The sequence below is a fragment of the Argentina silus genome (genome assembly GCF_951799395.1).
Source record: "Argentina silus genome assembly, chromosome: X".
NCBI lineage: Eukaryota > Metazoa > Chordata > Actinopteri > Argentiniformes > Argentinidae > Argentina > Argentina silus.
In genome coordinates, this window is record NC_139653.1 from 22,474,698 (window position 1) to 22,491,789 (window position 17,092).

General features: G+C 39.6%; 1 protein-coding gene across 1 annotated transcript; it reads left to right on the forward strand.

Moving 5' to 3' along the window:
• Window positions 1–1,377: 1,377 nt before the first annotated feature.
• Window positions 1,378–15,558, forward strand: igsf5b (immunoglobulin superfamily, member 5b; the record flags this gene model as incomplete). The annotated part of the gene is made up of 7 exons (XM_083694631.1): window positions 1,378–1,423; window positions 2,565–2,876; window positions 10,857–11,150; window positions 12,020–12,148; window positions 14,311–14,415; window positions 14,707–14,771; window positions 15,448–15,558. The coding sequence occupies 7 exons, from the start codon at window positions 1,378–1,380 to the stop codon at window positions 15,556–15,558; spliced, it is 1,062 nt and encodes a 353-aa protein (XP_083550757.1).
• Between the last annotated feature and the right edge of the window lie 1,534 nt (window positions 15,559–17,092).

Here is a 17,092-nt window from a genome sequence, read left to right on the forward strand (position 1 = left end):
AACACGTTTTTTGAAATTTCAGTAAATTTATTAAAATTGAAATACAGAAATACCTCATGTGCATAAGTATTCAGACCCTTTGCTATCAGCTAAAATGCAAAATATGAGGTGCTGCAGAGGTTGGCAATGGCATTATGAATGCCAAATATGCTACAATTTGCTCCCCTTCCACCACTACAACGACCTTCTTCTCTGATAATGGTAAATTCAAATGACTTGTTGAATACGGGCAGTAAAACAGTGAAAATATAATTAGTTTTATTCCCGTCATCCCATCAGATAGATAGAATGAGCCTTGTATAGTTCAGTGGTGGGGAGAGAGTTGGTTGGTTAAGTGGTTGAGAGCGGTAGTTGGTTGGTTGAGTGATTGAGAGTGGTTTCAGTGGGGTAGAACTGGTTGCCAATAGAGTGCATTGTTGTGTAATCATTCTAAGAATGTGTTCTGTACTGTAGGTCTCCTGCTGTTTTTATTCAAGAGTTTTGAAAGTTCCATGGTGTAGGCCTTATTAAGATGGCAGTTACAATGTGAAGGTTTGGCAAGGAAATGTGACTATTTTGTTATTAGCAAAGCATATCTTAATATTAATAATCTGACTCCAAGTAATTTAATTAACACTATCTAAATAATTGTTGAGTTTGTGCTGATTTAGTGCAAAAATGATCAAATAGAATGAATCAAATTAGGCTTTAATAATACTGTATAGTTCTACATTTATTACAAGGCAAATACTTCATAGAACAACATTACATTCTAACCTCAATGGTAAATGATAGAGAGAGAGAGAGAGAGACACCAAGAGGAAAAAAAGGAGAATTAATCTGTACCTTTCCTTCTGTTTTATAGACCATAGTATTTAAATTAGGAGCCGTTTGCAAGGAGACCAATCAGAATTCATCCTATCAATTCTATACTGAAGACACCACTATTTTGACACCTTCTAGAGCACAGAGAGATAACAGCCAACAGTCCCATCGGGGGAAGGTGTAGAGGGGCAGAATTGCTTCCCCTTCAATGGCAGTTGCAGTAACAATGGGGCTCTCAGAATGTTGGCCTAACTCAACATTCTGTTTTTATGTTTTGCAGTTGTCAAGCAACTCAAGTTAGACATCACTGCACGTTGTCAAGTTGGATTAGTGTAAATTGTTTAAAAGCTACAGCATAGGAGGACTAGCAGGCATAATAATAATAATAATAATAATAATAATAATAATAATAATAATACTAATAATACTAATAATACTAATAATACTAATAATAAAAATACTACTACTACTACTAATAATAATAATAAGTTTGTTGATTACTGTGGTTTTCTCAATTCCTTATCTCTGTGTCCATCCTACTTCATTCAATGGCTTGACTATTGCCTGGACAGTATGAGCAACCTCATCCCCTTGATACTTCTGGCATATGTGACCCAAGGTAAGAGTTTGATCCTCCGAATCCTCTACCAGAATTTAGTAATATTCCTGTATATCCCACACACATAATAATCGAATCCAAAATTAGAGCTTGAATATGTCCATTACTCCATTCTCTGATTTTACAAAAGTATGAGTTGTAAAAGATGGACTAGATATTTCTCAGACCTAATTTTCTTAACTGATATATCATTTATGAATCCATACAGACCATATAAGCTAACAGTTAAGCACTACACAAATAAGTTATATATCACCCAGATTACATTGGTATGAGCATATTATTTTATATTCCAAAATTAACACCAAATGCATTCATATTCTCTCCTTTTCCCCTCCATCTATCAATGAAATTAAACCGTGAAGAACCACTGAAATTCAATTGTGGGATGATTTTTATAAAAGCGGAAAGAAACTAAGATGTCTCACAACAGGTTATAGATCTCCTCTCACTGCAAATTCTCAGTTAATCTATTCTTAATCAAGTACACAGTGCTCTGGGCTATTCTAACACGCCACTGGAGCAGTTAAACTGTTTACCTTGGCAGTGCTACTGACCCACTGGGGATTCATTTACACTGTCCTTTTTGTCTGTACTCTCGTAATCCTTGTTGTCCTCACTCCCTCTGCCAAACCAAATCTTACTCCCCATCTGGACGACACAGCACAGATTTAGGGACTCGCTCTTCTCATTTTGACTCACTGGGTTACATGTTTGTCTGGAACTGAACATTTTTACCTCTTGTCTAAATTCAGCACAGATTTGTACACAGGTTGAAGGCAAGAGAGATAAACTACAGTTGGTCACACCAGAACCCCCTCCAAAAGACTTGATCAGTCCGTTTAATTAGTTGTTGAAGAATAAAGGCCTATCATAGTCTTTTTGATTCTGTTTCTTATATTGTCACACAGTCAACAAGGATGCTCACTCTTAACTTATGAACAATTGATTCCAGAGAGAATCAATTAAAAAAAAAACGTTTTAGTGTTTTTTATGTTAAAATGGGAATTTGTCTTTAGTTTCCACACAGACTCAATCACAACTCAGTTGCACCATATACAAATGTCTGTCACATGCTAACCACAGTGCTCTTGGCACACTTGACTCGCCTGACGTCAATGCCTCTGTCTGTCTATATTAGTGGTGAAGTCTTTGATGCAGTTGGAGCCCAGAAGCGTCACAGTGCTGCGAGGCGATCTGGCCCGGCTGACCTGCAGCACCTCTGAACCCTGGGAGGTGATGGTGTGGCTACTGAATGGTGCCTCTGTTATGACCATCTCAGCGCAGTATGGCATCCTCTCCAACAACCCCAATATGACTGCGCTGAACTACTCCACCACGCAGCTCTCCAGCTGGGAGTTTGTCCTGAGGAGAGCAGAGCACAGCCACCAGGGACAGGTGACCTGTGACCTCCAAAACATTCAGAGGCAAACAGCTTTTCTGTTTGTTCAAGGTTTGTGTGTTTTTCTCACTGGTTGTCCCTGAGGTGCCAGCCTATTGGCTCAGATTCAATGTGGCTGAGAAATAAAGACTGTGCTGCTTTCAAAGATTTCAAAGGCTAGCTGTGAAGTGAGGGCCTTGTTTCTTATGGACACACAGAAAGTTGGAATCCTTCTCGAAAATGATTGCTGCACGAGAAGAGAGAGACACTGAATTTAACCTTGACTATGAAAGAATGGTAAAAAGGGAATAAACAAAAGTTGAATAGCACCTTGATTCCGCCACCCACACAATGACATCTACTATCAACACTCGAGGACACCCAGACAAAAAATCAGTGTTTTCCTGAGCTCTGTTGGCGTGCTGTGTTAATTGAATGCCTTTGTTTAAATTTGTTTGGGGTTTCATGCATCCAGCAGATTTTCCAGTTTTCTATAAAGCAGCTGATTTAGTGGCAGATATATCGACCCTGTTGTATATCGATGGGGGAGGATTCATTTGGGCCTGTGTCAGTGGAGGACTGCTGCACTGGCTGTTTTGATGGGCCATCTGACATGGTTGATGCCAGTGTTGGAGGTGTGTGGGATGGGAATCGATTGGGCCTGTTATAAATAGTGGGTGGAGGGCACTCTCCTGAGTACCAGTCAGGGACCAGGCAGATTTAAAGTCTGTCATCCCTCACCTGATCAGCCTCCCTCCATCCCTGTATTCCTCTATCCTTTTATCCCTCCTTCTTTTCAGTCTGGAGCACAGTCATCCTTAAATTATAAGTACAGTGTTTCTCCTCAACTTAGATTTGTCAGTTAGCTTTTACAAGACTGTTAGAATGATTCCATAGCCGTGCTTATGACAATTGTTTCTATGGTTCACAGATTTTTTCTGTATGGAACAATGTTGATTACTTAGCAATGAGTAGCTGAAGTGGTTAGTCCAAACTTGGGCTCATCAATGTTTTCCTTTTGGCTATTTAATTCATGCATTCTTTGATCCACTGTAGCTACAGTGCATTTCTCTGATTTCATTGCACAGATACTGTTCCACAGGGGAGATCATGTGAAAAGATTGAGTGGTACAGCCGTAGTGTTAAAAAGTCAGAGCAGGATAAGGATCTGTACACTTTGCAGTTTTGCTGAAATTGTTATATTGAAGATGAAATCATTACAGTAAAGTCTCAGAAAGCCTACCGGGGATGCCATGACAATAATTACTACAGAGCACATGCCACCAAAAATGAAGAAAGGTGCACATTTATGAGGAACGTTTATGACATACATGGTACTGTCACATTTCCCCAGCCCTATCTCTCAATCGTATCCCAAAACAAGTGGCGGGCCAACAATTTGGTTGAAAAACGAAGGATTTCTCCTTTAAAAAGCTGCTACAGGATATTTTGTATATTTTCAGCCACTATTTTTATTTTATTTGTGATAACCCCAAACGTCCCTGTTCTGCCTTATTGGACAGAGAGGAGCACACCTCCCTTGGGGGGGGCACACCTTGTTGGTCTTAAACTGAGGACTGTGTGGTTTAATGAGATAAGAAATCAATAAACATTATATCATGAGCCATACAGTGAACACTTTCACTGTGAAACACAATGAAAATTTCACACAATTCCTGGAACATCTCTATAAAGGGGCAATACGGGATTCAAACAACAAAGTGGTCACCACAGCATTTTTTTGCTGCTCTCAAATTCATAGACTTTATTTTCATAGACAGAGCTATGGATGCAAGGACTGACCATCCATGACAGAGAAATTCTAGTTTTAACCATGTTTTGAAGCTATACAGTGTTTTTTAAAGAGTCTGGAAAGTTGACATTAAATGGTTCCAAATGTGTTTTGTGACAAAGTTGAGTATCATTTTAAACATCCATCAAAATTTTAACCCAAAAAAACATCAATAAGCTTCTTGTTAAGCTCAACTTTCTGAACAGACAGTTCTGAGGGCTGTATGGGCATGGACTTTGCACACTTGATTGACAGCTCCCTTTCAAAGCCTTCTGTGTCGCACAAACAAACAAACTCACATGGCTGGTCACAGATGGGAGCTAGCAGGGAGAATCGGTCTCATTCAGCCATCTGCATGAACCTTCTGAGTCAGCTAAGTCAGCTGTGTTAGCTAGTGCAGTAGTATGATGTTTGATTCTAAATGTTTTGAATATAGCTAGCTTGCTGCATTATCATACATGACATTTATCTATTAGATGTGCTTATAGTTCTGCCCTATAATTACCAACTAGTTAGCTACTGTTGAAATGTGTAATGTGTTGGGTGGATGTGCATCCAGGGACGATACAAACACAGGGTGAAAGCATGCTAACTAGTTAGTTGAAGGGAGGGAAGAGCAGGTGAAATGATGCGAGAGGAGAGAGGGATAGCTATAGTTATAGTAGTTGGATAGTTATAGATCACATTAGATAAATGGATAGTTAGAGATTAGATTAGATAAGAGGGTTGAAAAGAGTGTTGGTGTCAGTTGTTAAGAGGCAGGTAAAGAGGGACAGAGAAGTTTTATTTGACTACTGCTGTAACGACATACTCAGGAGGCAGAATACAAACATGAAGGGTAAATCCGTAGTCAGGGTTGGAAAAGATTTCAGTAACAAAGTGGTCAAAGTTATCAAAGGCATGGGTGGAACCATGAGGGAAACAGGCATTAATGATAATACAGAGGTGGGAAATCTAACACTGCCTGAGGTGGTGTGAAACTAAAGGGAATATAAGGGGAGTGAGAACAAAGGGTGATAGGGAACTAATGAGAAACAGGTGAGGGTAATTAGTAGGCTGGGGATGTGGACCTTTGCAATGACTGTAGAAACATGATGAAAGGTTTCTCCCTGCGTTGATCCTGCCCAATTCAGGCCCAGTGATTGCATGTGATGGAAAATGGGGAAAGGTTTAGATTGATATATCTCGAAATTGCAATGTAATACATTTCTCATACCTTTTTGATGTTTATTATATGCATACAAGTCCCCAAATAACATAATTACAAGGTAATCAAGCAATTGACTTGCCAGACTCTTTAATAACTATATTGTTTAAAAACAATGGAGTAAAACAAGCTTATATTGTGGGTTCTGATAGGGTAAGACAGTTGAACTAAGGTCATGACACTGTTATATGCTTCAAGAATCAATGGCTATATATCATTAATTTAAAAGTAAACACAATTATGTACCAATCCCAGATTACCTCTATAACAAGACACAATCAGTTAACAAGCAGTACTCAAGTATTTCTATTAAAAACAGGCTCACACACTATCAAATCTGTCTAGTCTATATACACTCACCGGCCACTTTATTAGGTACACCTTGTTAGTACCGGGTTGGACCCCCTTTTGGACCCCCACACCATTACACCACCACCACCAGCCTGAACCGTTGATACAAGGCAGGATGGATCCATGATTTCATGTTGTTTACGCCAAATTCTGACCCTACCATCTGAATGTCGCAGCAGAAATCGAGACTCATCAGACCAGGCAACATTTTTCCAATCTTCTATTGTCCAATTTTGGTGAGCCTGTGCGAATTGTAGCCTCAGCTTCCTGTTCTTAGCTGACAGGAGTGGCACCCGATGTGGTCTTCTGCTGCTGTAGCCCATCTGCTTCAAGGTTCGACGTGTTGTGCGTTCAGAGATGGTCTTCTGCATACCTTGGTTGTAGCGAGTGGTTATTTGAGTTACCGTTGCCTTTCTATCATTTTGAACCAGTCTGGCCATTCTCCTCTGACCTCTGGCATCAACAAGGCATTTTCGCCCAGAGAACTGTCGTTCACTGGATATTTTCTATTTTTCTGAGCATTCTCTGTAAACCCTAGAGATGGTTGCGTGTGAAAATCCCAGTAGATCAGCAGTTTCTGAAATACTCAGACCAGCCCGTCTGGCACCAACAACCATGCCATGTTCAAAGTCACTTAAATCACCTTTCTTCCCCATTCTGATGCTTGGTTTGAACTTCAGCAGGTCGTCTTGACCTGCTGAATGTCTACATGCCTAAATGCATTGAGTTGCTGGCATGTGATTGGCTGATTAGATATTTGCATGAACCAGTGAGTGGCCGGTGAGTGTATATGTCCATATATACTCCACATTCAGGCCAGAATCCACCAAAATGTAGATAATCACCTACATGGACAGTGGCTATGCAAGGAGGTGTATTGTTGATAAGACTTTTGTACATCTTTACAATTCATATTGTTAAAATACCACTCAGATTGGCAAATTTTGGACCGTTGGACCGCAGACTAATGGGTAGTAGATTTGACAAACTGAGAGTGGCTAGATTTGGGCTTGTGGATAAAAAAAACATTAACATTCAACATTATAATGCTGCTTACACTGCGGTTTGGCATGAAAATGAATATGAATATGATGTCCATGGTGATGACATGTCACAACCTTAACTTTCTGACCAATCTCTGCTCCAAATACAAGATGTGCAGAATTTTCCCTTCTCTCTCTCATAATTCAGCTCATTTGGTCTTACTACAAACTGAGGGCTCAGCTAAAAACATGCATGGGCAAAGTCCTCAGTGCAAAAAGGAGGGAACAAAGCAATGACCCATTTCCTCCAATATATTAAAGGGAGGGCTCCTTTATCGACAGAGCTACAATTCCCCCCTGACATACATACCCATTAACAATAGTGTATGGTGGATCAAACACTCCAGTGTGGATGCAGAGGATCTCTCTGCATTGACAGACCCTTTGAATGAATTCTGCATCTTTGCGTTTCCAGTTAACAGTCAGCAACACTGCCTGTGATTTGTGGCCTGTTGGTCCTAATATACCTTGGATGGAGAGTCACAAAGAGAGACACAATGGAAGCCTACCCCCTACTCTCTTCATCCCTCCATTCTAATTGTCCAATTTGAAAATGACACAAACACACTGACACATACAGTATGTACACCGAGCATTTACTGGATACAAACACACACACACACGCACTCACACATATGTGCACACACATGCACACACACTCACAGTACTTGAGAACATATAGTACACAGACCGGAACAAACGCACACATGCACATTTCATATTAATAAATCAATATGGCTGTGTGGGCTGTTAAATATGAACTGAATCTGCTGTAAGGGCTGGAGCTGAGGGTGAGGCCACTTTGATGTAAATCAGAGTGGAGTGAGCATGCCTTTGGTTTGGCTGGAGAGGCGCACTGTTCATCAGAATAAATATGCACACACACACACACACACACACACACACACACACACACACACACACACACACACACACACACACACACACACACACACACACAGCGCTGATGCAGTAGAGGCATAGAATACTGCTCAACCGTGCAGAAGGTGCCCATACTTCTTCCAGATTAAACGCTGCCCTCAAAGTGGCAATTTCCCTTCCGAAAGCCCTGTTGAAAAATCAGAGGAATTAGACAGAGCTGTAGTCCTCACCAGCATCCTCCCAAGGCAGTCACAAAGCCAGCCTAAGATGACTGAGCTTACAGTGATTAATGAACCTTTAGAAATCTTATTTCAATTTCTTAGATTGGAATGATGGGGAGGAGCCCCATGTTGCATGAAAATGTAGTATGACGATTTATTTTAAAATGTATCAATCCTCACACATACACACCACATCTTCTGATCCTCATTACTTTTCTGTAGCATTGAGGTTTGTTCTTTTGCATAACATTTGAAGAGCCTTTTCCATTGAGGTAGACAGTGTAATCAAAGTTACAGAATATAAATGTACAGTGCCCTGCGTAAGTAATAGGACAGTGAAGCATTTTTTCTTCTTTTGGCTCTACACTCCAAAAGTTTAGATTTTAAATCAAACATTTACTTCTCCATTAGCTTAAAGTAGAGATTCTCAGCTTTTATTTGATGGTATTTGTGTACATATTAGTTTTACCATTCATAAATTACAACGGTTTTATGCATACTCTCCCCATTTCAGGGTACCAAAAGTGATGGGACATTTGGCTAGACAGGTGTTTCTGGTTCGTTAGATGTGTTCTGTCACATCATTTGTGCAGTCATAAGAGAGCTCTCAATGTCTAGTATTGAGTTTAGGCTTTACGTTTGCCTTTGGTATCTGCTATTCGTGTCTGTGTATATGAGGACCAAAGAGACATCAATGAAATTCAGGGAAGCAATTATGAGGCTGAAATATCAGAAATAATGTATCAGAAACATAGCCAAAACCTTAAACCTACCAAAATCAACAGTGTGGAACATCATTAAAAGCAAAGAAAGCACTAGTGAGTTCAGAAATCGCAAATGGCCTGGTAGGCCAAGGAAGGCTTCAACAGTGGATGACTAAAGAATGCTCATCATGATTAAGAAAACCCCCAAAACAACTGTCCCACAGATCAGGAACACTCTCCAGGAGGTAGGCGTGAATGTGTCAGAGACTACCATCCATGGAAGATTTCACCCCCACTACCCCCCTGTACAAGTTTCTCTCCTGTTAATAAAAACAAAACAAAAATCCTTCTTCTAGCATTGTGAATGCCTATAGCCCCTGGTCTGAGCATTGATTACTTTTCTTATGATGACTGATGGATAGATGATTCATTTACTTAAACAAATGTATCTGTTGTAAGTTGCTTTGGATAAAGGCGTCTGCTAAATGCCATAAATGTAATGTAAATGTAACTACAGTTAGCCACAAAAACAGGATTGCCTGGTTACTGTTAGCTAAAAAACAACTAAAAGCCTCTAAAAAAACAAAACTAAAAGAGTTCTGGAAAAAGGTCTTGTGGACAGATGAGACAAAGATTAACTTGTACCAGAGTGATGGCAAGCCTAAAGTGTGGAGAAAATAAGGAACTGCCCAGTATCCACACCATACCATCTCATCTGTGAAATATGGTGGAGTGGGTGTTATAGCTTGGGCATGTATGGTTTTCACTGGAACTGGCTCACTTGTCTTAATTGTTGATGTAACTGTTGACAACAGCAGCAGCAAATGCTTCCAAAATTCATTGGATGGCACTTCATCATATAGCAAGACAATTACCCAAAACATACCGCCATAGCAAGGCCCAAAGTAGAAAATTGTTGACTGGCCAAGTCAATCTCCAGATTGAAATCCTATTGAACATGCATTTTATTCTTGAAGAGGAGACTTAAGGCAAAATGTCCTCAAAACAAAAACGGTGTCTGGCGGGGTCAATGGGTCACAGACTTCAGGCAGTATGCATGCAAAGGATTGTCGACCAAATATTAAACATTAGTGCTTAATTTGGACATTTGATAAATCTGTCCCATCACTTTTGGGTACCCTGAAACTATGCAGAGAAAGTATTGTAATTTCTGAATGGTGAAACCAATTTGTACACTAACCTCACAGTAATTGTTTGATTTCAAATCCAAACGAAGAAAAAATGCTCCACTGTCCCATTACTTACGCAGGGCACTGTATATGATACCAAATCAAGTATCAAGACACGGCAAATGCAGAATGGGGGAACCGACATTGTGCATAGAACATCCAGGACATTGATCCTAAATCAACAAAGACATGACAAGACAATTCGGTTCGTCAATGCGCCAAAGCTTCAGTAAGTATCTGTCTGTCTATAGCAGTTGTCTGTTGCTCCCTTTGTCTTTCACTGGACAATAAAATAGATGTCACATGTAGGATCTCACCTGACCGTAGTGGCTTATTTGGCTGCCAGTGTATGGCAAAAAGTGAGGTGTTCTCCCATCAGCCAATCTAGACCCAGAGGACGATCAATCATTTAGGAAAAATGAAAAGCCTCCATAAGTTAACTGGTCAATTGCGATCGGAGTGGCCCCATCCATCTCAAGATACACTTGGCACACACACACACACACACACAGTGAGGCTGGTCCTCTCGTTGTCCCAAAGATAACAGACAACAAGTGGCTGAAAACACAAACAAATCCTGCACATCTACACACAAATATTACAATGGAATATATCTGTCAAAATTGGTATTATGCATTTTAACATTCACTCTTTCTCTTCAGAGAGGGGGAGCGTGGCCATCTCAGGGGGAAACATTATAGCACTAAAGAGGCAGCAGGTCCACTTCCAGTGCAAGGCTGTAGGCTGGTACCCAGAGCCCAGCCTGGCATGGCTGGTAAATGGCAGAGAGGTGGACCAGGGTGAATACAACATCAGCATTGGAGTGTCTTATGATGGGCTCTACAGTCTGACCAGTAACCTGAGTGTCCAAGCAACAGTGAGCTCTCATGTGGAGTGTCAGGCATCTGTGTCCGCCCTCCCCACACCCCTGGCCAGCTGTGTCCGTCTGACTGTGGGTAGGGACACTCACTCTACTGGAGGCCTCTGCTTGATCTGTTTAGTAATTCCTCATAGTCATGTGTGAACACAGACTCTAGGCATTGTTGATGATAGGGATGACATGGAAGGCATTGCAAAATAGACAGGCACTGGCATCAGCACTGAGGTGGAGCAGAGCAGTCAATCTCCTTTAGTTATAAAGGAGTAAAGTTATCCTAGATGATAGAATGCTACAGTGTTATGTGCTACTTAGTTTGCATGCTGAATTTACCTTTGATGATAATAATAATAATAATAATAATAATAATAATAATAATAATAATAATTGATTTGAGTAGGGACATACAATTATCATACAATTACATTGTCACATTGAGAAATCAAGAGTCAGCATTGAACCATCATGCTTTAAAATATGAGTTCTAGTTAAACAAGGATTTCACTTTCTGTTTGATGAACTTATATCTCCTAGACATTTCAAATTATCTGGAAGTGAGTTCCAGAAATCCACCTTTTACAGGGAAGGCTGATTGGTGCTGTGTTCCATTTTGGTATTGTGCAGTTACCATTTGTAACAGCTTGAGTACATGCACCTGTGTACTGTAATGTTTTCACTGTTTCACAAAGGGAAGGTGGAGCAAGTCTGTGTAAACATTTGAAAATAAGCTTTACATTAGCAAACTTGCAGAAGCTTTCAGAACTAAACAGTGAGTGGGAAATCTTGAAATACATTCAAAATAACTTTTACAGCAGTAAAATAAAGGATAGGCACCCCTATACCTGCCACAATAAAAAAAACCCGGATAAAATCTATTTATCTAAAAGCATTATTGGAGAGCAGACTGAAACTTTGGCGTGAAACTCATCAATAATCTTCTTTGTTCAGTTGCAGAAGTGCTAAAGGAGGAGAATGACTGCACTGTTCTAATTGCAACAGCCTCAGTGTCCACCATCCTTCTGCTGATGCTGCTCGCCGTCTGCATTTGCCTCTGTTACAGAAGTAGGACAAGAGCAAGTAAGCACCTTTCTTTTATTTTTATACCGCTCAGTAAAAATGTCACCCCCACCTTCATAGGAAAAATTATTAAAGCATAATGAAGAAGTTGGGCAGTCACTCACAGTGACTCTGCAATGCCCCACACTGGCTATAAGCAAGGGCATACTGTAGGTTTTTAACACAGACGGAATTTCACCTGTCAGCAGAAAGCCTGAGTTCTAAACTGCTTGCTTTGGCTTTGCATCAATAGTCACTAAATGGACCTGCAGTCTATCTCTGTCTTTATGGTAACATAATGGTACACTCATGATTGAGTGTAACTCTGAGATTAGACCTCAATCACCCTTTTCCTTTTAATATTTTGCCTAACTAAATGACATTTGTATAAATTATTTAACAAAATTCCATATTCTGGTGTTATACCTAACTGGCTAAACAGATAATTACTCTGTTAGATTCCACATTTCAAATCAACATTATCTGAGGTAGCCCCAATAATTGTCAACATCATACCCCTGGTTTAATGTCTTATTGGGTTTACAGCCAGTGAATAAAATATGAAGGCATTCTGGGGGCTTTGGGGGGAGAGATGTTGAAGAGTTTCTGGGGAACCATCTCTGAGGGGATTGTTGTTCAGGTCAACAGCCTGTTTGTGTGTGATAACAAGAAGTGCCCCAGAGTCATGCCCATAATCCCTGTGACTGATTTGGGACCAGTGCAAATCAGGGCCAAGATTTGGATCTGCGGGATTATTTTAATGCAGGTGTGCCCTTTTCTGCAGTACATTTTCCCAATGTATGATACTTCTCCACTGTCCTTGATTTGGTCCAGTTCCTATTTTATGCTTTGCAGTGACTCTCCCAAATCAACTTAATCAGGATGTTTCACATTTTAGAAAATGGCATGCCTCCATGTAAATACAGCTCTTTGTTGGTTAATCCAGCTCACAGAGGGGTAATGAATGCATTGCAATTATTCTAAAACAATGAGGATTCAATATATTCACTTTAATAACTTGGCAGAAAGACAAAGGCAATTCTCCTCCGATAAAAATGGCAGTTTATACTTCTCCTGGGGCTACAACCATCTGCCAATTGTTTTGGCTCTGGCCAGGACCTTGGTGCTGTGTGATAAAATTCATTAACAATCAGCTCCAGCATTCCCTCTAAAATTCTAAACTGACCGTAGGCTACAGTTGAGAGTATGAAATATCTGTAAGACTAATATTAATTACTGTCATCTAATAGACTAAACATAATGCCTGTCAGAGTTTTAAAGCTTAATTTTGTTGTTTTTCAGAATCAAGCCAACAGGAGGCAATGAGGTATGGGTTTTATGCTTGTTCTGATATTCTAGCCTCTCAGTTTGTTAATATAGGCATAGACAGTGTTTGAGAGGTGCAGGGCCTTGGCATTTCTGAATTGTCAAGGGCTGATGAATGAAGATCCAGTATCAACTCTGGCTTCTTTAGAGGATATGTCTAATTAGCCATGAAACAATTCTGGAAAACACTTGTGAGTGGGAGTTTATAGTCTCATCCTATTGATTAGACATTTTTGCAAATGTTGTCCTTTGGCACAAGCTAATGCTGGAACTCAGCATAAAAAGTACTAGTATACCTTGTATCCATGAATGACTGGGTTTTTACTCTTCAGTATAAGAAGAGTAAAAACCCAATTCTGGGTAGGTCATGTAGACTGCTTACAGAATGTACGGAGCTGTAAGTGGTTTAATCAAAATGTAGTCCATAAACTACCAGTTCAAGCCTAAAATCCCCATACATTTTTGAATAGGTAATATAAGCGTTTTGTTACAATGGGTCACAGTTTCTTGTACGTTTTCTTTCCGACTAACTAGCGTTTGGTTCTGGTAGCCAATTTTTTTTACTATTTGGTCTTAAAGTAAAAACCTGATAATTAATCATCTAAAACTTAAATACATTTTGAGATGAGAGATTGCTAAATTAATTAAAGATTAAACTTCATCAACATTTGTAAAGGATGAATGGTTGCAACTTAGATTAGGTACTGCAAAAACTCTACAAATGGTAGAGTGCTTGGACCCCTAATAATAGTCAACGCTAACAAACACACAATAGGGTTCTGCGCATCTTCGCTGCATAGACCCTTAATGATATTATTATCTTATCTTTATTATTATCTTGTGTACTTAACCATTAGGCTATTCCTTCCACAGAATCGATGAATCCGAGAGTGGGAGAAGCACTGTTGCTGAGGCGACGTGGGGCAAGGTCAACCTGGGATACTTCACAGAGAGCCCCACAGGTGAGAGAGTGATGTACTGTTTATGCCTCATTATTTAAATAATGACCATAAAATAAGTTCAGTGAATACATTATGTACTGTGGGCATGGAAAATCAGAAAGGATGTATTTAGATCTAATCTTAATATCTATAATCTTTTTGATTATAATTATAACCCTTTTTTGTAGGTTCCTATAATTCAGTGTGATGCAATGACATTTACCATGCTGAAGATGATATAATTCCTCCCCTGAGCATACAAGAAATGTTTAGAGGGGATGTCAGGTCAGGTAAATGCTTGTTTCTCGACAGACGGTGGTCACACTGACCTTATCCAGGGAGCCCTCAGCCAGACCAACTCCATCAGCGCTCACAAGGTAAGGGGAGAGAGCAACTTTCAGCAGTTGAATAATGCAGTGAGTCCCTCCTCTGACATCTCACACTGTCACGACTTAGTGGCCTAACACTGAATCACATACCATGCCATATACAGGCACTTTTTCTCACTCGCAACATACAAGAACGTGAGTCTTCCATTTCACTATTTACTACCTATCAGCCACCTGCATGTCAGATAAAGAGAGAAGGGAATCTTTCCTGCAGCCCCCACACCCACTCTTCAACTAAATACTGTATCAGGAGAATAAACTATGTTACAAAAGAAAACAAAAAGTAACACCATAGTATCTCAGCAAACATAGAAATCCTAGAACAAGGAAACTGAGGAAGTGAAAGAGAGCGTGCCAAAATCAGAAAACTTAAATAGCCACACCCAACAGATGTACGCAATCATTCCCAATCAGCAATCCATCAATCAATTAGTTAGGTAGAGGGATGTAATAATGCTTTCAGAGGTATGCAAAAGATTTGATTGGCATATTGATCACAGGGAACACATATTCAATGGTCTCATGATGTCTAACAATGATGGGGGAGTGATATGGCATCCTCTGTCCATTGCCTTTCACAGGATTTGGCTTTGTACAGGTTCAAAAGTTCAACTTTGTCACAGTATTTCTGAAATGATGGTACACCTTTTATCTTGTACTCCAGGTCCCTGATGTTGTCTCTTCGAGTAATCTCTCACTACATAGTATGAGTAAAGTCCACAGTGACCTAAATGGAGAGGGCTCCAAGACTGTCAGAAGAGTCACTACAGTTTGATCAAGGGAATGGGAATAAACCTGCTGACTGTTTTTCATTTTTCGTTTGTTTATCCTAAGAATAGAGTTTAACTGGATGTTTTGTATTTTGACAGCCTACATGTATCATGTATTTTCTCATTACTCAATTTCTCACACATACTGTATTTTATTTTACCCCTGAAAAGACAACACCCTTCAAAAATACATTTTAAGCATACTGTATAACTCACTATCCTGTGTGTGCTTTCCCCAGTGGACATTTTTACATTTATTATTTTGGGGATCAGTGGTGCAAACATTTACTTGGAATGGATTTTTTTAAAACACTTGATGTACAAATATCAATGTAAACTATAAATGCATTTGTAGGTTGTCACTGGAAATAATGAGAATACCTTGGTTAAATTAGTAATTGATTGCTTAAAGTTTCTGTTGTGGTATATTTTGCCTAACTATGACTTTAACCTGCTAATCCATTTCCTTCTTCTTTTTACAATAACATGTCATGTCGGATCAACACTTAGAATAAAGACAATAAAGACCAGAACTATCAAAGCTGACCTCTATTCATTTTTGTTCTCACTTAAGTAATCTTACATCATTTAGAGAGGTGTTAACCACAGGCTTAGTGCAGCGGTTATAAGCAACAATATGAAGAAATCACTCACTTTTTGTGAGTGGTAGATTTATATATCCTGAAAAGATTTAGATATGGAGCCATTGCACATTTGGCCCCTGGGGCCATAAAAAAATGGCCAACTACAGTACCACTATTTTACAAATCAATTTTTCAGAGGGACTATTTTGTAACCACATCACCAAATGTGGCACAGTGGTATGTTTATTTATTTAAAAATGGCCCTGATGGTACCACTATTTGACAAACCTTTCATTTTCAAAGGGTGTATTTTGTGATAATATCGTCAAATCGGTACCATCGGCGGCCATTTTGCTATGGAGCCATAGCTATGGTGGAGCCAAATCTGTGGTGGCTCCATATGTAAAGCTTCATGATGCATACATCTACCTTTGTTCGAAATGTGGTGCATTTATATTAAAAAAAAGATTTACTGGCTTATACACTGTACTAGCTACAGTGATATGTATTAATAAACCCTGTAGCTGTGAGTTCAGGAGTTCATCAGTGGAGCTGTCACAGTGGTCAGCTAGAATTCACATTCTGAGAGTTGACAGTTATCTGAAAGATAAAGCATGTAATGTTTTTCTGCAGTTTGGGGCAGATATGAAGACCATCAAGTAGTTCTGATTCCTGCATGAAACTGTTTGTATTGACATGGGAAAGAGAAATTAAAGAGGAACTGAAGCGAAAAAACAACTTTTCCTGTTGAAAACGGTCTGTGTGTCCTCGGTAGTAATCCTACACATACATCAATTCTAGCCCAAAAAATGAGTAAAAAGTGTAAAAACCCTAACTTTGGACAGTCTCAGTTGCATTGAAAAGGAGGAGGAGGAAAATCAAGGTCAAATCAGCCATGGCAGCCCCTCTTTAAGGCTCAAGTAAGCAGATCATAGGTTCACTTGTGGTATTTTCT